This window comes from Chrysemys picta, chromosome 13, assembly GCF_011386835.1.
Source record: "Chrysemys picta bellii isolate R12L10 chromosome 13, ASM1138683v2, whole genome shotgun sequence".
NCBI classification, from domain to species: Eukaryota; Metazoa; Chordata; order Testudines; family Emydidae; genus Chrysemys; species Chrysemys picta.
In genome coordinates, this window is record NC_088803.1 from 44,280,529 (window position 1) to 44,302,332 (window position 21,804).

Genomic DNA, 21,804 nt, shown 5'->3' on the forward strand with positions numbered 1-21,804 from the left:
CAACACTGTGATGTCAGCACTACTCTGGGATTGTAGATTAACTGATACTGCAGTCAGAGGAAGGGGCACACGTTTATAACAGAGTTCTTATTAGAGCATTACATACCAAGAACTTTATATACAGAAAAAATATCCTTTTGTGATGAATTACTATTAGTTTCCTTAAACAGACAGTTAAGCCAACTACATTATAATTTTAATATAGGTAATTTTGTCTCTTTAAGAATATGTCCATAAAGCAATGGAGGGGGGGGAACTGCAGCATGTACACCTCTATCCAGATATAACACGACTCGATAGAACACGAATTCGGATATAATGCGGTAAAGCAGTGCTCTGGGGGGCGGGGGAGCTGCGCACTCCGGCGGATCAAAGCAAGTTCGATATAACGCGGTTTCACCTATAACGCGGTAAGAAATTTTTGGCTCCCGAGGACAGCGTTATATCAGGGTACAGGTGTATGTCCATACTCTAGCCAGCTTTAATCTAATTAGCTTGGATACCAACTGCAGTGAAGATTCAAGAGCACAGGCTTCAGCACAGGCTGTACAAGCCCACCTGGGACCCTGGGTATGTATTCAGGCAACTAGTCCACGCCAAAGCCTGTTCTGCCACAGCTTTACTACTATTGGTACCTGAGCTAGCTAAATTAAAGTTAGCTCGGTTACATCTATATGTGATGGAATAACACCTCCAAGTGCAGTGTAGACACACCATCAGGCTACGTCTATACTACAAGCTAGGGTGAAATTCCCCTGCTCACTTACACATACTCACACTAGCTCTCATCAAGCTAATGTGAGTATAAATAGCAGTGTGGCCAAAGTAGCACAAGTAGTGGCAGCTGTAGCATGGCTTAGCTGTGCTGAGTACATACCACTGGTTTCAGGTGGGTTTGTACTCTGCAGGCTAAGTCGTGCCTCCACTGCTGCTACGCATGCTACCGTGGCTATACTGCTATGAGCTACCGTATGTGTATGCAAGCCGGAAGATAACTCCCCTAGTTCATAGTGTAGATGTAGCCTCACAGTGTCTCAACTAAAATTGTTTGTCAACACCATAATGATGCCTATTCTTGAAAATTACTTAGGAAAATAAGATTTGGAAAGTCTGACTAACTGTCTGACTGAAAGCTATATAAGGTGGGTGTAACAACATTTACAAGCAGAAAAAAAAAAGATTTTTCCAAGAAGAGGAGTTATTATAAATAACAGTCTCAAAAGCAGGGGAGTCCAAAGGATTCCTCAAACACTTCACTGATGTAGGGCTCAGAATTTTCTTCTGTCTGACCACAGGTACTAGGCCCAGAAAATGTACTAGTTGAAAAGTTATTTGAATTGGTTCACAAAGTGCTTCTATCTTTGGCAGACCGAAAAACCTTACTGTGACATTGTTCTCATTACCATCTTGCTTTCTTCACCACTTCAACTTTAGCTGGTGATCTCTTATGAACTAGATAAGGTTCATTACAAGAGATCCAAATTAGTGTTTAAGAGCCCAACCCTGCTCCCATCCAAGTTAATGGCACAACTTGCATTGATGACAATGATGCAAGTTTGGGGTCACAAGGGGCCCAATACAACAAGTTACTAATGACCACATAAATTCAAACCTCAATGGCTTACCATATTTAAAGCTGGCATTCCAAGCTTAGAGAGGATTTTAACACTGGTTTCTAACTTCTCAAAATAATGGCCAATACCATCTTGCATCTCCGTGTTAATCATAATTCTAAGTTTTTTTCATTAAATCAGGCTTTAATTCTATTCCAGAAGGTTTACAAAAGAGGACCTTGATCAACTCATATTCCTTGATCTAGAAATGTTTTACCAGCACTGGCTGAGGCTGGAAGACAGCAAATTCCAGAACTCAAGTTAGGCCTTGGCTACACTCGGGAATTCACAGCGCTGCCATGCGCGAGCGTAGTCGCGCCGCCAGCACTGCGAGAGAGCTCTCGCGGCGCTGTATGTACTCCACCTCTCTGAGGGGAGTAGCTTGCAGCACTGCGAGCGAGCGTGCGGCGCTGCAGGCTCTGATTACACTGGCGCTTTACAGTGCTGCACTCGCTGTGCTCGGGGTGGGGGGGGCGGTGTGTTTTCACACCCCTGAGTGCAGCAAGTTGCAGCGCTGTACAGCGCCAGTGTAGCCAAGGCCTGAGTTTAATTTTCATTCGCTAGTTTTGTTGTGTTTTTTTAGGGTGTGTGTGTGTGTGTGTGTGCGCGTGTGTTTAAATCTCACATGCAGACATGCATATTGAGACACTGGAAAGGGGCTGGGAAACTGGTCAGTCCTTTACAGAAAGATCACTTGTAATGGGACAACTGAGAAATACAGGCAGAATTAAAACTAATCTTCCAGTTAACTAGTTTACTTAATTAGCAAGTTAGAAGTTTGAATACAAAGTCCATCTCCCAGATCCTTGCACTGACCAATGTATACACCAATTTAAAAAAAAAAAAAAAAGTGTCCAAATAGGGGATACAATTTTAAAACAAAAAAATCTTTTTCACTGCCACTTACATTCACTGCTTCCACTTTGTACTCATCGTCACTGTCAGGAGCAGAGAGGTCCAACAGAATTGGACACACCTTATTTTCAATATCATTTTGAGCAAGGAGTTCTTGTTCTAGCAGTATCAGCAGTGCTTCCTGACTTGCTTTTCTAACCTAGTAACATGCAAAAGAAAAAATTAAAAAAAATACACTGTAAATGCAGTATTTTATGAGAACCATAAAAGTAAAGTCAATATCTGTTTTCACGGAATGGAGTGCAAAAAGTCAAGAAAACAGTGAAAAGCTCATAACTTTTAATAGAACTAAGATATTCTTAGTAACAAACATAAAACCTTGAGGATTTTAAGGGGACTTTTAACCCAACTTTGGGTACTAGCTTCCTGGTTGGAACACTGAACTGGGACTCAGGAGACCTGGATTCTATTCCTGACTCTATCATTGACCTGCTGAGTGACCTTCGGAATGTCATTTCCAATCTCTCTGTCTCAGTTCCTCCATCTGTAAAATGGGAATGATATATAGCACTTTACAAAGGCCGTCTGTAAGATCTAAGTATTATTAGCACTAATAGAAATTAATGTACAACTCCTCCGTATTGTGAAAGGTCCACATGCCATACTGAATTAACTATACAACTTTTACAGTCTGAGATTTCCTACCTGGTTGTTAGGGTCTGTGAGGTATCTCACTACAATGGGCATAAGGTAGTCAGAAAATGCTGTTGGGAAGTTTGGTCGACTTTCTTGCAGAAAAATGGCAATGGGAGGTATTTGTTCCATCAGTTCTGTCCGTACAGTAGGCTCTGGCAGCATAGAGAAAGTCAAAATGGCTTTAGTAAGTTTAAAGTTAGAACCAGATACTTTCAATAAATAGCATTTCCTCTTGTGAAACTATGAAAAGCCACACAAAAAAAAGAAAAATCCTGTTTTTAGAAATGTCACCATTTAAAATATCTGTGTTTAAAGGTCAGCTGAGAAATCAAACGGTCTCAAATATAACCTCCCATCAGCCCAAGAGACTTAGAGCCATATTTTTAAACAAATGGATAGCTATCTTCCTTGAGAATCTTGCCCTTTTCATGCATTATAACTAATTTCCTTACAGCTTCTGGGTACTAGTACCTCATTAACTATGAGCCAATGCATGCAGATGGAGCTAATGGTCTAAAAGAAAAGGGATGCACACATTTTTCACACCGTTTTCCTGTGTTTTGCTAAGGTTCACTGAATATTTTTCATCTTTTGAAAAGTATCCTTGTTTCTTTTAAACGAGTCTGTCATAAAAAACATATCATATAATTACTAATAAGGTAGAGATATGTATTTTAAAGCTATTTCTCCCTTGAAATGATCTTCATTGCAATTAACATTTTCCAATTGTTTTTAAGACAGACTCGTTTAAAAGAAACAAGCAGAAAAATATCATAGAAACAAAACTTTAAACAGTTAACTAGTTCAGACGTAAACTCAGCACACTATAACCCAAAGAAAGCAATCACTTACAGAAGTTGTCATATTAAATATACATAAATAATATGTGACCAAAAAACATTCCCAAAACCATATGTTAATGCATATGTTAAACCAACCCCGCCCAAACATCAGGAAATTCAAATACAAAATTCTTCAATCAATGTTAACTTGCCCACAATAATATACACAGTATGAGCAAAGTGTGGGTGCGCTTTTGGGGGCATGTAGGCGGGGGAGGGTTACATATATTTTTACCCTAACTACTCTTAGTAAGTAGAGAAATGTTTTGGGAAATAACTTTTTTCAATTCTGGGTGCCTAAAGTTAAGCACCCAGATCTATTCTTAGGCACCTACATTAAGTGGCCTGGTTTTTAGAGGTCCTGACAACCTGCTGCTCCCTGCTGAGTTCAATGGAATTTGTAAGTATTCATCGCTAATTTAAAATGAAGGAATATCGTTTTGGAACAGGATTTTCAAAGGAACCTAAGGGAGTCACACACCCAACTCCCATAGAATTTTAATGGGATCTGGGTTCCTAACTCTCTTAGTACCTTGGCTTAAGTCTTTATGTTTGTACCTTTTCTATGTACAGACTTTGCCTTCTGATTTTTTTAAGTCAGGAGCTGACTTTAAGACAGAGCCCATAGAGAAATAAGCAAAAACACAGAAGCTGGTGTTCCAGTCTCTATGGCTCCCATATGGCAAAGCCATTAACCGTTTCCAGAGAAGAAGAATTGTCCAGTGACTAGAACACTGGATTACGGGAAATCTTGGTTCAAGTCCCTGCTATGCCCAAGCCTTCCTGTGTGACCTTGGCCAAGTCACTTAGCTTCTTTAGGTCTTAGTTCCCCATGTGCAAGATGGTGATAAACAGCCCTTCTTTACCTCTGGGATGTTATGGGATAAATGCATTAAAGATTGTGAGATAGTTAAAACTCTACAGTAATGGGTGTCATATAAGATACATGAGGTACATTAAGCAAGTGTGTTTTGCTCAATCTACCCTGTGCTTTAACACATTCACATTCCTTCTTCCTCTTCCTCTTCAGAGCCAGATGGATCAAAGATATACTCCAAAATGAGTATGATTTCTAAACTAAGAGACGAGAAGAGTTCATTGATACACCTAGCTGCTAAGTGTTGCATGTGGAACTGCTGCCAGAAGCCACGTCCTTCAGTCACTAACAGATGTCACACCACTCCAAAGAGAGCGTATATCACATATACAAAGGTAGAGTGGAGAGCTGAATAAAAAGTAGGTCACAAGGTATTCACAGTACATAGACCTGTCCCGCCTGCTCAATGAACCTTTACACAGTATTTGTCAACCCAAACCAAGCAGTAGTAAGTCAGTGAAATACTAAATAAGGAGTTTTAAAAAATTAAGAAATTGAATCTCAAACCTGCATCTTCGGACAGTCTGACCACTATCTCCATTACCGTCAAGAAATCTTCTTCATTATTACTGAAATCTCGAAAGACATCAAGTAGACCTCTGGCAATAATCTGTCTGTGAAGGGACAACATAATGTGCACTTTAACATCTTGCTGACAGCTTTGGGGAGAGGTGGGGGGGAAAAGGGGCAGGGGAGAATATCATAAAAATGCAGGGCTGGAAGGGATCTCAAAAGGTCATCTAGTCCAGTCCCCTGCACTGAGGTAGGGCCATTATTTATAGACTATCCCTGACAGACATTTGTCTAACCTGTTCTTAAAAATCATCAATGATGATGATTGCACAACTTCCCTTGGAAACCTATTTCAGCACTTAACTATCTTATAGTTAGCAAGTTTTTCCTAATAGATCTAGCTACCTACACTGGGAGAACAATTGATTACCATCCTCTTTATAATAGCCCTTAACATATTTGAAGACTTATCAGGTCCTCCCTCAGTCTTCTTTTCTCTAAATGTACCCAGTTTGCTTTAGCCTTTCCTCATAGATCAGGTTTCTAAATCTTTTAGCATTTCTGTTGCTCTCTTCTGGACTCTCCCAAATTTGATCACATCTTTCTTCAAGCGTGGTGCCCAAAACTGGACACAATACTTGAGCTGAGGCCACCAGTGCCAAATAGGGTAGGACAATTACCTCTTGTGGTCATACATATGCCCCAGAATGGTAGTAGCTTTTGCAAAAAAGCATCATATTGTTGGCTCATATTCACTCTGTGGTCCACTATAACTCCCAGATCCTTTTCAGCAGTGCTTCCCCCTAGCCAGTTATTCCCAACTTTATATTTGTACATTTGATTTTTCCTTCCTAAGTGCAGCATTTTGCACCTTAAAATGATGGCCAATCTTCTTTTTAAATGTTCAGGCATACAGAACAGGTACACAGTATGGCTACATCCCAAACCAAATGTAGAACTGTGGGATATAGATGTCCTGTTAAGGTGACCAAAACTGAAAATTGGGCCCTTGTAGAAATTATGTACAACAAAAATTCTGTTTCTACTACAATAAAACCTATAATAAATATGCATTTAAAAATGCACAAGAGGTATGGTAACATAATATTTTATTCTTCATTTAAAAGTCATAAGAAGATTCAGAATAAAATAAAAAATATTAACATAATGGCTAGAAAACAATAGGGAGTAAAATAACAATGCAGAAATGTCTAACCTTGTCTTTAAGAATATTAGTCTAATTGTCATGTCCTTACCGATTAAATATATTCTCACTAAAAGCATATTTTTCCAAACGAGCAAGCGGAGTCAAGTTATCCTGTCCCGGAATGTCCAAGAATGCAGTTATCCTCATGCTATCACAATCTGGTCCATAGTCTTCAAATCCAACTTTAAAAACAAACAAACAAACGTGTCAGTAAGAGAAGAAATCACAGTATTGAATGTATCTCCTTGGCAGAATCCCTTTTAGAAATATTCTGCATAACAGAGCCACCTATCAGTACAGTGCTTAAAACTGCTCAGATAGAATCCAACTTCACTTAGAGAGGTCAATGGCCACACCCCCACGCACTTCAACAACTAAGCTTTTAAGGATGAATCCAGAAGTGAAGTCAGTCTGATTGAAGTAAATGGGAATTTTAACAATGACTGCAAAAGTCACGATTTGTCCCTTATACGTAATATAGGTTGAGATTTCCAAAGCCACTTAGACACATATTTCCCACTGCAATTAATGAGAGCTGTGCATCTAACTCCTATTGATGGCTCCGAAAGTCTCAGCCCTACCTGGTTTATATTTGGAAAATGCAAAACTCCTTCATGTAAGTGACGTTCCTTCTTAAGGCTTAGTCTACACTATAAAGTTTTGCCAAAATAGCTATGTCAGCTAGGAGTGGGGGGGAAATCATACACACCCAACCAACGTAGCTATGTCAGCAAAATCCCAGGTGTATACTCAAAGATACAACAGAAGAGTGCTTTTGAATACTATGGCCTGGTCTACACTACGAGTTTAGGTCGAATTTAGCAGCATTAAATCGAATTAAGCCTGGACACGTCCACACGACGAAGCCCTTTTTTTCGACTTAAAGGGCCCTTTAAACCGGTTTCTTTACTCCACCTCCGACGAGGGGATTAGCGATAAAATCGGCCTTTGCGGGTCGGATTTGGGGTAGTGTGGACGGAATTCGACGTTATTGGCCTCCGGAAGCTATCCCACAGTGCTTCATTGTGACGGCTCTGGACAGCACTCTCAACTCAGATGCACTGACCAGGTAGACAGGCAAAGCCCCGCAAACTTTTGAATTTCATTTCCTGTTTGCCCAGCGTGGAGAGCACAGGTGACCACGCAGAGCTCGTCAGCACAGGTAACCATGATGGAGTCCCAGGATTGCAAAAGAGCTCCTGCATGGACAGAACAGGAGGTACGGGATCTGCTCACCATATGGGGAGATGAATCAGTGCTAGCTGAACTCCGTAGCAGTAAACGAAATGGCAAAATATTAGAAAAAGTCTCAAAGGCCATGAAGGACAGAGGCCATAACAGCAGTGCCGCGTGAAAATTAAGGAGCTAAGGCAAGCCTACCACAAAGCCAGAGAGGCAAACGGAAGGTCCGGGGCAGAGCCGCAAACATGCCACTTCTACGCGGAGCTGCATGCCATGCTAGGGAGTGCAGCCACCACTACCCCAACCGTGTGCTTTGACTCCATCAATGGAGAATCACGCAACAGGGAAGCGGGTTCGGGGTATGAGGAAGATGATGATGAAGACAATGAAGATAGCTCACAGCAAGGAAGTGGAGAAACCGGTTTCCTCAACAGCCAGGATATGTTTATCACCCTGGACCTGGAACCAGTAACCCCCGAACTCACCCAAGGCGTGCTCCCAGACCCTGAGGGCACACAAGGGACCTCTGGTGAGTGTACCTTTGTAAATATTACACACGGTTTAAAAGCAAGCGTGTTTAATGATTAATTTGCCCTGGCAATCGCGGCCAGTACAGCTACTGGAAAAGTCTGTTAACGTGTATGGGGATGGAGCGGAAATCCTCCAGGGACATCTCCAGAAAGCTCTCTTTCATGTACTCCCAAAGCCTTTGCAAAAGGTTTCTGGGGAGGGCTGCCTTACCCCGTCCGCCATGGTAGGACACTTTACCACACCAGGCCAGTAGCACGTAGTCTGGAATCATTGCATAACAAAGCATGGCAGTGTATGGTCACGGTGTTTGCTGGCATGCAGACAACATCCATTCCTTATCTCCCTTTGTTATCCTCAGGAGAGTGATATCATTCACAGGCACCTGGTTGAAATGGGGTGATTTTATTAAGGGGACATTCAGAGCTGCCCGTTCCTGCTCAGCTGAACAGAAATGTTCCTCGCTGTTAGCCACACGGTAGGGGGGAGAGGTGAAGTGATCATCTCAGAGAATTGGGTGTGTGTGTGGGGGAGGGGGGGGTAGTTGGGTTTGTGCTGCATGTTAACCCGGAAACCGCAGCCCTTCCTTTTACATTGCAAACCCATTTTAAATGGCCAACCCAACAGGTGCTTGGTATGGGAAATGGGGGCGCTACTGTTTGAAACCATTCCCACATGTTAAGAAGGTTAAAAAAGCCAAAAGACTGTGGCTTACCATTGCTGCCTGCAAGCCAAAATCTGTTGCCTGGCACTGCGTGAGTGATCTCTCACACCAAACCGGCAGGCCCTCCATATAAGAGGAAAAATGCGACCTTGTAACGAAAGCACATGTGCTGTGTAATGTGAACAGCAAAATGTAACATGAAAGAGTGTACCCACTGTTCTCTAAAATGTGTCTTTTTAACCACCTCTCCCTTCTCCTCCACCAGCTGCAAATGTTTCTCCTTCACAGAGGCTAGTGAAGATTAGAAGGAGAAAACGGCGGATTCGGGATGATATGTTCTCGGAGCTCCAGATGTCCTCCCACGCTGACAGAGCACAGCAGAATGCGTGGAGGCAATCAATGTCAGAGTGCAAAAAAGCACAATATGAACGAGAGGAGAGGTGGCGGGCTGAATCGAGGGATGAACAGAGCAAGTGGCGGGCTGAAGATGATAGGTGGCGTCAGCTTGCTGACAGAAGGCAAGAGTCGATGCTCCGGCTGCTGGAGCATCAAACTGAAATGCTCCAGCGTATGGTTGAGCTGCAGGAAAGGCAGCAGGAGCAGAGACCGCCGCTACAGCCCCTGTGTAACCAACAGCCCTCCTCCCCAAGTTCCATAGCCTCCTCACCCAGACGCCCAAAAACGCGGTGGGGGGGCCTCCGGCCACCCAGTCACTCCACTCCAGATGATTGCCTGAGCATCAGAAGGCTGGCCTTCAATAAGTGTTAAAGTTTTAAAGTTTTAAACTGCAGTGTGTCCTTTTCCTTCCCTCCTCCCGCACCCCTCCCGGACTACCTTGGCAGTTATCCCCCTAGTTGTGTGATGAATTAATAAAGAATGCATGAATGTGAAGTAACAATGACTTTATTGCCTCTGCAAGCGGTGCTCGAAGGGGGGAGGGGAGGGTGGTTAGTTTACAGGGAAGTAGAGTGAACCGGGGAGGGAGGGGGGAGGAGTAGAGGGTTAATCTAGGAGAAACAAACAGAAGTTTCACACCGTAGCCCGGCCAGTCACAAAATTAGTTTTCAAAGCTTCTCTGATGCGCACCGCGCCCTGCTGTACTCTTCTAACCGCACTGGTGTCTGGCTGCGTGTAATCAGCAGCCAGGCAATTTGCCTCAACCTCCCATCCCGCAATAAATGTCTCCCCCCTTACTCTCACAGATATTGTGGAGCACACAGCAAGCAGCAATAACAACTGGAATATTGGCTTCGCTGAGGTCTAGCCGAGTCAGTAAACTGCGCCAGCGTGCTTTTAAACGTCCAAATGCACATTCCACCACCATTGGGCACTTGCTCAGCCTATAGTTGAATAGGTCCTGACTACTGTCCAGGCTGCCTGTGTACGGCTTCATGAGCCATGGCATTAAGGGGTAGGCTGGGTCCCCAAGGATGACGATAGGCATTCAACATCCCCAACAGTTATTTTCTGGTCCGGGAAGAAAGTCTTGCTTCCTCCAGCTTTTGAAACAGACCAGAGTTCCTGAAGACTCGAGCATCATGTACCTTTCCCGGCCATCCCACGTTGATGTTGGTGAAACGTCCCTTGTGATCCACCAGGGCTTGCAGCAGCATTGAAAAGTACCCCTTGCGGTTTATGTACTCGGTGGCTTGGTGCTCCGGTGACAAGATAGGGATATGGGTTCCGTCTATCACCCCAACACAGTTTGGGAATCCCATTGCAGCAAAGCCATCCACTATGACCTGCACGTTTCTCAGAGTCACTACCCTTGGTATCAGCAGGTCTTTGATTGCGTTGGCTACTTGGATCACAGCAGCCCCCACAGTAGATTTGCCCACTCCAAATTGATTCCCGACTGACTAGTAGCTGTCTGGCGTTGCAAGCTTCCACAGGGCTATCGCCACTTGCTTCTCAACTGTGAGGGCTGCTCTCATCCTGGTATTCTGGCGCTTCAGGGCAGGGGAAAGCAAGTCACAAAGTTCCATGAAAGTGCCCTTACGCATGCGAAAGTTTCGCAGCCACTGGGAATCGTCCCACACCTGCAACACGATGCGGTCCCTCCAGTCTGTGCTTGTTTCCCGGGTCCAGAATTGGCGTTCCACGCCATGAACCTGGCCCAGTAACACCATGATTTGCACATTGCTGGGGCCTGTACTTTGTGAGAGGTCTATGTCCATGTCAATTTCCTCATCACTCTCGTCGCCGCGCTGCAATTGCTGCAATCGCCTCCTTGCCTGGTTTTGCTTTGGCATGTTCTGGCTCTGCATATACTCCAGGACAATGCGCATGGTGTTCATAATGCTCATATGTGTTCATAATGCTGCCGTGGTGATCTGAGCGGGCTCCATGATCCCAGTGCTATGGCGTCTGGGCTGAAAAAAGGAGCGAAACTAGTATCTGACGGACGGAGGGAGGGAGGGGCGAGTGATGACATGGCTTACAGGGAATTAAAATCAACAAAGGTGGCTGTGCATCAGGGAGAAACACAAACAACTGTCACACAGAATGGCCCCCCCAAAGATTTAACTCAAAACCCTGGGTTTAGCAGGCCGTTGATTTCACGGGGGGGGGGGGGGTGAGAATGAATACAGAACAAATCTGGTCCATCTATTTTTTAGATCTTAAGCTGGCAGCAGACGGTGCAGCATGACTGATAGCCATCGGCATCTTCTGGGTGCTTGGCAGAAAATGCTGTATTACGACTGCTAGCCATCATCGTCAAGACGGTTCAATAGGACTGCCGGCAGGACTGAGTCTCCAGGAGACTAAACATGTCTGCCCAGGTGCCTCTGACCGAACTCACTGAGGAGTACGACGACAACGACGGATACCAATCGTAATACACCATCCACTGCCAAAAGGCAAGGAGCTGCTGCTGTGTAGCAATGCAGCCCCATGTCTGCCAGCACCCAGATGACATATGGTGACGGTGAGCTGAGCTGAGCGGGCTCCATGCTTGCCGTGGTATGTTGTCTGCACAGGTAACCCAGGTAAAAAGGTGCGAATCGATTGTTTGCCATTGCTCTGATGAAGGGGGAGGGGCCTGACGACATGTACTCAGATCCCCCCGTGACACTGTTTTTGCATCATCAGGCATTGGGATCTCAACCCAGAATTCCAATGGGCGGCGGAGACTGCGGGAACTGTGGGATAGCTACCCACAGTGCAAAGCTCCGGAAGTCGACGTTAGCCTCGGTACTGTGGACGCGGTCCGCCGACTTAATGCACTTAGAGCATTTTATGTGGGGACACACACAATCGACTGTATAAAACCGATTTCTATAAAACCGGCTTCTATAAATTCAACCTAATTTCATAGTGTAGACATACCCTATGTCACTCAGGGAGGTGGTGTAACTAAACCCACAGAACTGCTTTTGCTGGTATATGTTGAATATCCACTAGGGGGCTTTGCTGGAGTAGCTATGGCCAGCAAAAAGCTCTATAGTGTAGACACACCCAAAGACTCAACTTACACAATCATCCTTTAGAAACGGCGATTCACCAAAAATGTGATTACATGGACAATTAAATCCAGAATCAATGTCTATAAGCTTTTTAGGTATTTTTGGAAATAGTGCTGCCTTAAGGCTCTCAATATTTGTGTGTGTTCCTGAGTGCTGTTCAGTAAGTACAGTCAGGTTAAAAATCATATCTAAGAAACTTGTCTTTACCTGTTACTAAAAATTCCTTAGATTATTAAAAATGAAAAAATAATCTTACTTTTCAGTTTTTGCTGATTGCTTACATTTTGCCCCTCAGCTTCAGCAGTGAAGACTATTCAGTTTCACTTTCAGATTCTCATGCTCAGTACTACAGAGTTTACATCCCAAACCCTGTAAGTGAATGTTTAAATTCAAACAAAAATACTTTTCATTTTTCTTTAAGCCATGAAGATATTTATATTAAAATTAGGTTTTATAATGCTTAAAAAAAAAAAACCCACATTTCAGAATAAAAACTTGATTTTGTCTTGGAAAAAAATGAATATTTGTTTAAATTTTGACCAAGTGTTGACATTTTAGGGATACACATATCATAAGAAACTAGCAAACTGTTTTGGTCTTCTGGGAAGAAAGAATTTTATTGGGGGTGTATATCCCACTTCTATAAATATACTGATTTGACTCTAGCACCCAAGCCAAAAATCAGTTGGGGGGGGGGTGAAGGAAGTCTCGCAAATTTATCGTGAATTGTGTGATATGTGGTGTAATTCTTGAAGCCATAGCTCCTGGAATCGTGCAATTAGTTACATGAGAATCTTATCTTTCATTTTAAAAACAATTTCTAGTCCTTGTGATTGTGGAGAAAAGCTTGAAAACAAACTGTAAAGGCTCAAACACAGAAGTCAAATAAAAAACCCACGATTCATTTTAAAAAACCCCTCATGATTATAAAGTTAATCTTGTGATTTTTGAAGCTTAACACTTTTTGAATGCAAGGGGTTGAAACACTAATTTGGATAATTTTAAACAAATCAAATAAGAGTGGCTAGTATAATGATAGAGTGGGAAAGTTATGATTTATTTTCATTGTTGTATGCAGAGTTATGGCCATGACTGTCCCAGGATATTAGCGCGATGAAGTAATATCTTTTATTGGATCAACTTCTTGTCTCTCTCACCAACAGAAGTTGGTCCAATAAAAGATATTACCTTATCCACTTTGTTTCTCATTTATTTTCAGACAGGAAATGCAGGGTGGATCAGAATTTCCGTAATAAATATTAGTAATTTTCCCTTGCAGACACATTTGGGAGTTTTCCACTGAAGATACATAAACATCTCCATGCAAGTGTGATTTTCTTGTGATTTCAGACTCTTAACAACATTGTTACCCAAACAGTACTCTGTTAGCATTTGCTCTCCACCCCATCTGTTGTCACTGGCTTCTAGTCCTGTAAACGTTACAGACCACGCATAAATAATAGGTATAATAGTTTGATCCACAGGATAAGATATTTCTAAGCTCTGTCCTTAAAGAAATAAACTAACAGCAAATTAAGCTGCATATAGTATATTAAAGATGACCTCCATTCAGCTATACCTTCTACTTTGTCCCTTGAACTTCAATTTCTGCACCTGTTGACATCATTTTACTAAGAATTATACACAGAGCCCACATATATAGTATAATCTATGTAATTACTGTGATCATAATTACAACATTGGTATTGGTTGCACCAGAATTCCTCACTATACATCTAAGGGAGTCTCTCAAACCAGTGGAAGCTTTCAAAGAGCAAGAAATGCTAAATGATATTGTTGCGTATATAAAATTAAGCAGCTCTTAAAACAACTCAATAAAAACAACAAGTAATCAGGTATTTACTGCACTTATTGACCAGGTATATTCTGTTATGCTTTAATTTTAAATTGATGCATGTGTAGGCTAATGGATTGTGATCTAGCATCCAGGGCTTTGGAGCGGAACCCGGACCAGTAGGTTTTATGCCCGGAGCTGGAGCGGAGCAATTAAAAAATTTGATTGCTCCAAATCCCTACTAGCATCTCCCGGCTCTGACAGACTCCATCAATGGACTTCGGGTGGGAGAGTCACATTGGACCCAGTCCTAGTCCAAGTGAAATCAATGGAACTTCTGCAACATACTTCAGAAAGGATCTTTAATCGCATCTCAGTTTCCTGCTCTGTAAAATGGGAATAATAATATTTAAATCTACCTCACTGGGACATTGTGAAGATTAACTGATTCATATAAAATGCTTTGAAGAAATAAAGCTTTATGTTAAAGTATTGTTTAATAAGAGTAACATACCTTCCCAATAGCTGACATGCCAATAACGAAAATCCCTCCAAATGGGATGTTACAAATTGCACAAGACTTCTTATATTCATTAAGTATTTGTTATATCTGTCTATTCATTTTCAAATTAGGATTTGCCAGTACATTAAAAAAATTATATCTGTCATTTACACTCTCCAAGCTATTGGATACCACACTCTTCACAGGGTTCAAATGCTTGCATTTAATAAGGATAAACACCTTCACTTCTGTTCTCACCCTTCATTTATTACAGCATTAATTTTAAAAAGGTCAACACTTTTCCCCAAAGATCTTCTTAATGTGTGCCCTGATATAACGAACTTTGGCTCTGAACCACATTAAAATGCTCCACTACCAATGATAGTGTTAGAGTGATACTGCAGTGTATATAAATACTAAACTGATATGGGTATATTATTTGGAGTATCAATCAGCAAATATTAAAACTATGCAGATAGCTATTTTCAGCACAACTCTGCAGGTGTGATGCATATGAAATAAAAACAAAATGTGAAGTCGCTGCGAAATGCTAAATTTGCTTTTTTACTCTCCCCTCCCAATATGCATCCTAGGGAAGTGTGTCTTTTTTCCCCCTAACCTCACAGAGAGGTATCCATCAGTAATATCGGGGAACATTTACATATTATAGAAAAAAGAACAGGAGTACTTGTGGCACCTTAGAGACTAACTAAGCTGCCACAAGTACTCCTGTTCTTTTTGCGGATACAGACTAACACGGCTGCTACTCTGAATACTACAGAAAGGGGCCCATGCCCCTCTAGTATCATCATTATAAATTAGGGCTCTTGGAGCATACTGCAGACTTCCTGCCAAGCGATAAAATTAAATTTAAACCAACAAAAAAGTTGGTTTCACACACAGGATGTCCTACGTATGTATGGTCAAATTCTGCCTTTAGATAGGCACACAGCTAATTTCCTTCAAAGAGAATGGTGTGCACATAGCTGATGACAGAATTTGATACCAGTCTTTCTTAAAAAAAAAAAGAAAGCTAGCTGGCCTCTTCTACTGCAATATGAAGTTTCAGAGAAAACTATCTCAACAAGAGACTAAAGTAAGAGCTGAATCATGCACACAAAGTAAAGCAGAAGAAAATTGGGATTAACGTGACGGCGTTATCAAATGCACCCACAACCACATAACTAGGCATGCTAATGTTTAAAAAAACAAAAAAAAAAACCCCAATAAATAAGGGTCGGAGTATTTTTTCTCTTGATATTTAAATCATCCAACTACTTCACAACTATCTTTTACAGATATGACAGCTGAAGGGGCAGTATAGCCACACAGAGATATAGTACTGTATACAGGCGACTTATAACCTGGAAACTAAAATTTACTTCCACTTAAGTAGCCATTTCTATTTCTTGCAGGTGGCATTACTAATTATTTTAGAAACAATACCAGCCTACAGGTAAGTGTCCACAGGTTTACGATTTGTATCTGCATAAAACAAAACAAAAAAAACCACCACCACACCCACCCATCAACATTACTCAGGCCCAAGAAGGGTTGACAAGTGGTGCAGGCTAGTGCAGCAAACATCAGATCAGTTTAAGATAATAAGATGTGCTTTTCTCAATAAGACTAGTGCTCCAGCACGTCTAATATCCTAACTGGCAGTAAACAAACCCTGATGCTTCAGAAGACATTGATGACATCACTAAAAGTTCTGAATAAGTTATGCCCTGTGTGTCAGGTGCTTAGAGTTCCTTCCTGACTCTGCAACAATCAGTTTACATACTGAAGCATGAGATTTGATTACCCTTGTCTGACCCGGTATAATGAAAAATACTATTGATAATAAAAGTTGGGTTTTTTTAAATCCAGACATATTAAACATATTTCTACAGCAGTGAATTCTTTAAACTAACGACATTTTGTGTGAAGTAATATTTATTTTAATTCATACTAAATTTATCAGCCACTAATTTTATCAAGTGCCCCTTTGTTCTCGTATTAGGAAACAGCATTAAAATGAAGGAACTGATCAGTTGCCCCTATACCCTTCATAAAATTGACTATTGCAGTAGAATACCCTGCAACTCTGATTGCAACAAATAAACAAACCAATCATGGGTCTGTTCTAAAGTGATACTGCACTAGCCTGTAAACATTTATGTACATGCTTCACTTTACTATCTTAAGTAGTTCCACTGATTACTCAAATTACTAAAGTTAAGCACGTGCTTAAAGTGCTTGCAAGATCGGCGCCCAGAAGAGCAGCTACACAACACACCACTTTTGTTATATACTGAATGTAAAGAGTTAAATAATCCTAGTTTTAGCAGCCTCTTAACTCATACAAAATAAATTCCACCATAGCTCTAACCATCTTCACTGACCTTCTCTGGCCCATGTTAATCTCAACTCTCTTTCCAAAAGTGAGGAAATCGAAAGTGCACACAGTACTCTGGATATATTATAAGCACGTGTAAAAGAAAATACAGAAAATCATGAACTGTTATTTCTAATGCACCCAATATGCTTTCACAATTGCTGATATACACAGGACTCACAGTTTCATTAAACTATCCACTGAGAGGCCTACCATATTTTCCCACTTAGAAGATCAAGTAGACAAGTTCAGAATCCATCAGTGTATAAGAAATTTAACTAGTGTAGCCAATGTGCACTACTGAAGTTGACTGTCTCAAAGGTATTTAAATCTTATATCCTGCCATAGGTTTTACTATCCAAACAATGTAATGACATCAGCAAATGCCACCATCTCACCGCCCACTTCCCCCACCCAAACACTAATAAATATATTAATACCAATACCCACCCCTGTGGAACTATTAATCTCTCAAAAGACCAAAGAGCAGTCATTCCCTACATTCGTCTCACTTACTCAGTTTTTAAATCCACCATCAAACCTCATTTCTTAACCAATATTTTCTTTAGCCTTATAAGAGGAGGTTTAAAAAAAAAAAAAAAACCCCTACAGAATCAGCTTCATTTATTATTTTATTAATCTTCTTAAATAATTGTATACAGGTTTGACAGCTTTTACAGTGGGGAATTAAAAAGTATCTTACAAAGTCAGTATTGGTTTGACCCTCAGTTAATATTTATTCAAGTCCAGTATCACACTATCCACAATTAGTTTCTCCATCAGCTCCCCTGGAATTTAGGGGGAATTTCCCATTCCATAATTCCCAGGAGCTCTTCTGGCTCTTTTTGTTTGATTGTTTTAATAAAATCAGTTGTAGCACATTACATCTCCTCACCAATATCTCCACCATTTAATGCTTTCTTTCCTTCCGACATCATAGATCTCGTTTTAGTTAGTGATTCACTGCAATGAGTTGCTTAAAAATGCCCCATAACCTTTTCCTTAGGGTATGTCCACACTGCAGCTAGGAGCATGCTTCTCAATGCAGGTAGACAGATACATGCTAGCTCTGTTTGAGCCACTGAGCTATAAATAGCAGTGTTGTCACAGTGGCACGGGCAGCGGCTCAAGCTAGCCAACCAAGTACATAACAAGAGGGTTGGGTAGGTTTGCACTCAGGTGGCTAGGCTGGCCCAAGTGGTCACCCGTTCCATCATGCCCACATTGCTATTAGCTCGAGCAAAGCTCCCATCTACCTGCAGTGTGAAGCCAGCTCCCAACTGCAGTGCAGACATGCCCTTTGAGACTAATCACAGCACCTAGCACAATTGCACCTAGCACAACTGATCTAGATTGGGGCTTCTGGGTCCTTTTGTAATTAAAAAAACAAAACTATCAAGACAACACACTGAGTTCTCAGATTTTGCATCTTAATTTTAGGTGCTCTTTCACACCAACTAGGAGCAGTTCATACTCTGCATTTTTAATTCAAGATCTAGTTCAAAACTAAATAGAAGTATTGTTAATGACACCAAGTCAGACATTTTTCTCTCTCTGTCCATGACATAGCGATAATCAACATGTTGCATTATGTCTATATCAACCTGAAATTGATAGCGGTACATATAGATTGATGTAAAATTAAATAGACATATACAAAGCACACTTTTTCCATTATTGGATCACCATTCTAGATTCAAAACTGCAAAATAATTAAAAAAAAATCCTCAGATGAGGCAAACTTGAGCTTCATCCCCCAAGCCAGAAGGTTGGCTTACAATCATAAAACTATTTTAGTCAAGTTACCAGGACAAATGACACTTCTGCTGATAGCCTTGGCAAAGAAGCCAAGGACTCATTGGCCATGGAGAATGATCTGCCCTTTCACCCCTGGAGATGGTATCCTCCAAGTCAGTCAAGGCACATTGGCAGGACACTGTGGGAGGTTTGGACTGTTGCGTGCACTGAAAACAGAAGAGTTCAGCTGGCAGACAAAGATCTTTCACTCTTTCCAATCAAAGGGGGAAGAATTAGTTGGCAAGACATAAATAGTCTATTTTCTGGTTGGATTATTAGCAGGTTTGTTTATTTTAATTGTGGCAGAGAAAAGCAAAACAGAACAGATTTTCAACTCTACTAATGGGTTTAAACTGCAGATCCAGCTACTTTGGCTCCCCTTGTTATTAATGGAACTTTAAGGTGGGATGTACTGAGCTTTGAGAAGCTTCTTTCAAATCCAGTGTGGGCACACAGAAGTGTATTAGCCAATCTGCTCCCAATTTAAATCCTCTGCTCAACAAAGGTACTTGGTGTTGTTTGAGGTCATGGCACAAACTTAGTAAGCAATAGCCCTCTGTCTCTCTGTTTAAAACCAATATCCCAGAGAGACAAATGTATAAACTGAAGTGGGAAAAACAAGCATAACCCTACAAATCCAGACCTGCCAAATTTCATCAGTTTAAAGGGTGATTCCATATAATTTTCAATTAGCTTTAAGACAATTGTTATACCCCAGTCTCTGAACTGCCATCTCCCCCACAAATCAGGATTGTCTAAGCAATACAGAACAGGTCCCACAAGCAACAACTTTAAAAAAGCTCACCATTTTTTTCAAAGGATAAACCCAAATTGCCATCCGAAGTGCAGTTAGTACCACACAGGGGTCCCAAAGCCAGGGCTCCAGCCCAACCTGAATGTCTACACTGCAATTGTATAGCCCCGCAGCCTGAGCCCCGCTAAGTCCGAATCAGCTGACACAGCCCCACCACCATGTTTTATTACAATGTACACACACTCTAGGAGTCTGTGGCCCTCAAGCCACTAAACACATATATACTCAGGACATGCATGTCCTCAACTTTAAGTATGTGAGTTGTCCTACTGACAATGGAGCTTCTGACATGCACATCTCTTTGCAGGACTGGGACCTGAGGCCCCAATCCTTCAACAATGCTTTACATAGACACAAGAATCTACTGTGCAGAGCTCACTGCATAATCAGGGCCTAAATAAGGGAGGGTACAAACAATCTGGAGGGAGATTTTAAATGTCACATTGAAGCATTCTGTAAAAATCTGCCATTAGTAGAGGAGATGTTTTTAAAAGCAGGCTCAAAATTAATCCATGAGTGAAATCAGTGGCAGTTCTGGAAAGTAGTACAATCACATTTTTTAAAAAGTCACAATGAGAGATGCTAAAAGGAGAATGTATGAGACCTGCAACCTCATTGAGACAGACCTCAGTAGGATAGTGAGAAGTTTGTAGAAAACTGGGTGACGGGAGGAGTATTACAGTAACAGGTTGAACATTGAACTCCCTCATATCCTTCACTAGCACTTGAGACAGAGTCTAGATCACAGAAAGTGATCATACGTTTTTTCCGGATCACTGTAACTCTCACAATGGCATAAGAAACGCAAAACAAATAACCACCTTGTAAAAAATTGTTGTCCTGTGTGTTTCAATTAATCATTTAAAAATCTCACTCATTCAAATTATCACAACAAAAAGTCCTTGTCTTAGGCCAACTGCTAGAAACATTCTTTGCAAGCAACAGAACTAATGTCAACTTTATAAACCTGACATGAAGAAAAGCTCTGTATGAGATTGAAAGCTTGTTACTGGACCAACTTCTGTTGGTCAGAGAGAAAGATATTACCTCGCCCACTTCGTCTTTCAGCTTTATAAACAACACTGACCTGAAAGTAGGCTCCTTCACTGGCAATTAATTGCATTTCAGTTTTTAAAGTATTATTTTTGCAACACCCAAATATGTGCTAGGCATTTTACTAAACAAGAAATTCATCACACACAGATAATATAAAGTAAGATTGACATTTTGGGGTTACAATTAGACATGCAAAAAAATTATAAAAACAATTTAGAAACATCTCTCATTCGAAGTATCATAGCTTATGAGAGTTCTGAATTAACTTGTCCCCTATTCCCATTATTCAGGTCTCCATCCCATGAATCCAGATCTGACAAGCCTCCTTCATTTAGGGTTAATTCCCTCCTGTACCCACAGCTTTCTGCAGTGTGTTTTAGTGAGACATTTAAAATAAAATAACCTATCATTTTATAAGGCATTTTAAAGCCCCCCGCCCCTTTCCCTTCTTACAATAAAGGATTTTACAGGGTCAATGAGCATTTAAAAAAAAAATCAAATCACAACAGTTAGGTGGCAGAAGGAGCCCTAAAAATTTAGCGTAAAGCTCAGAAATTACTCCATTAGAGACCCCTCTGCCAGCAGCAACATGAAAAGGCAAGACTGCCTGTATGTCTGTGTGTTAAATAAGAAAACCCAAGCCCTCTCTGATCTTTCACCTATCAGTAAAATGAGCCTCACAAGTCTCTTTCTTTCACCCTAACCTGGGTGAAAGCGTGGGGGAGGGAGATGGGGGGCGGTGCAGAAAGGAGCATGGGGGTGAATGAGTAAAACAAGTAAAAACCGTTACTCACAATCATCTAAGTCATCCTGCAAATCCACAAAATACAAAGGGATCCCTACAAACAAAAACAAAAGAGAGAGACACGGGGGGTTGGTTTCACAAGGCTCTCTGGAGAGACAGGAGACAGAGGAAGAGAGAGGCACGCACGAAGTTACACGGCAGTTTGGCGTTAGTCACCCGCACACCCCAACACACACGCACACCCCCACACGGAGCAGGAAGAGAGGAGCGA

General features: G+C 41.5%; 1 protein-coding gene across 8 annotated transcripts in view; it reads right to left on the minus strand.

The window, feature by feature from the left end:
- LOC101945969 (serine/threonine-protein phosphatase 4 regulatory subunit 1-like) overlaps positions 1-21,804 on the minus strand; it is a 46,381-nt gene that overhangs the window by 24,331 nt on the left and 246 nt on the right. For 3 of the 8 annotated variants that reach the window (XM_005305827.4, XM_042858383.2, XM_005305822.4), the window contains exons 2-6: positions 21,583-21,627; positions 6,653-6,785; positions 5,391-5,497; positions 3,174-3,316; positions 2,521-2,667 (exon numbers count right to left, since the gene is read on the minus strand). In XM_005305827.4, coding sequence (XP_005305884.2) covers positions 2,521-2,667; positions 3,174-3,316; positions 5,391-5,497; positions 6,653-6,785; positions 21,583-21,627 — 575 coding nt within the window. Of the gene's footprint in view, positions 1-2,520; positions 2,668-3,173; positions 3,317-5,390; positions 5,498-6,652; positions 6,786-12,700; positions 12,814-21,582; positions 21,630-21,719; positions 21,739-21,804 lie in introns of those variants that run through there. The other 5 variants (XM_065566060.1, XM_065566062.1, XM_065566059.1 and 2 more) reach the window with 4 other exon arrangements.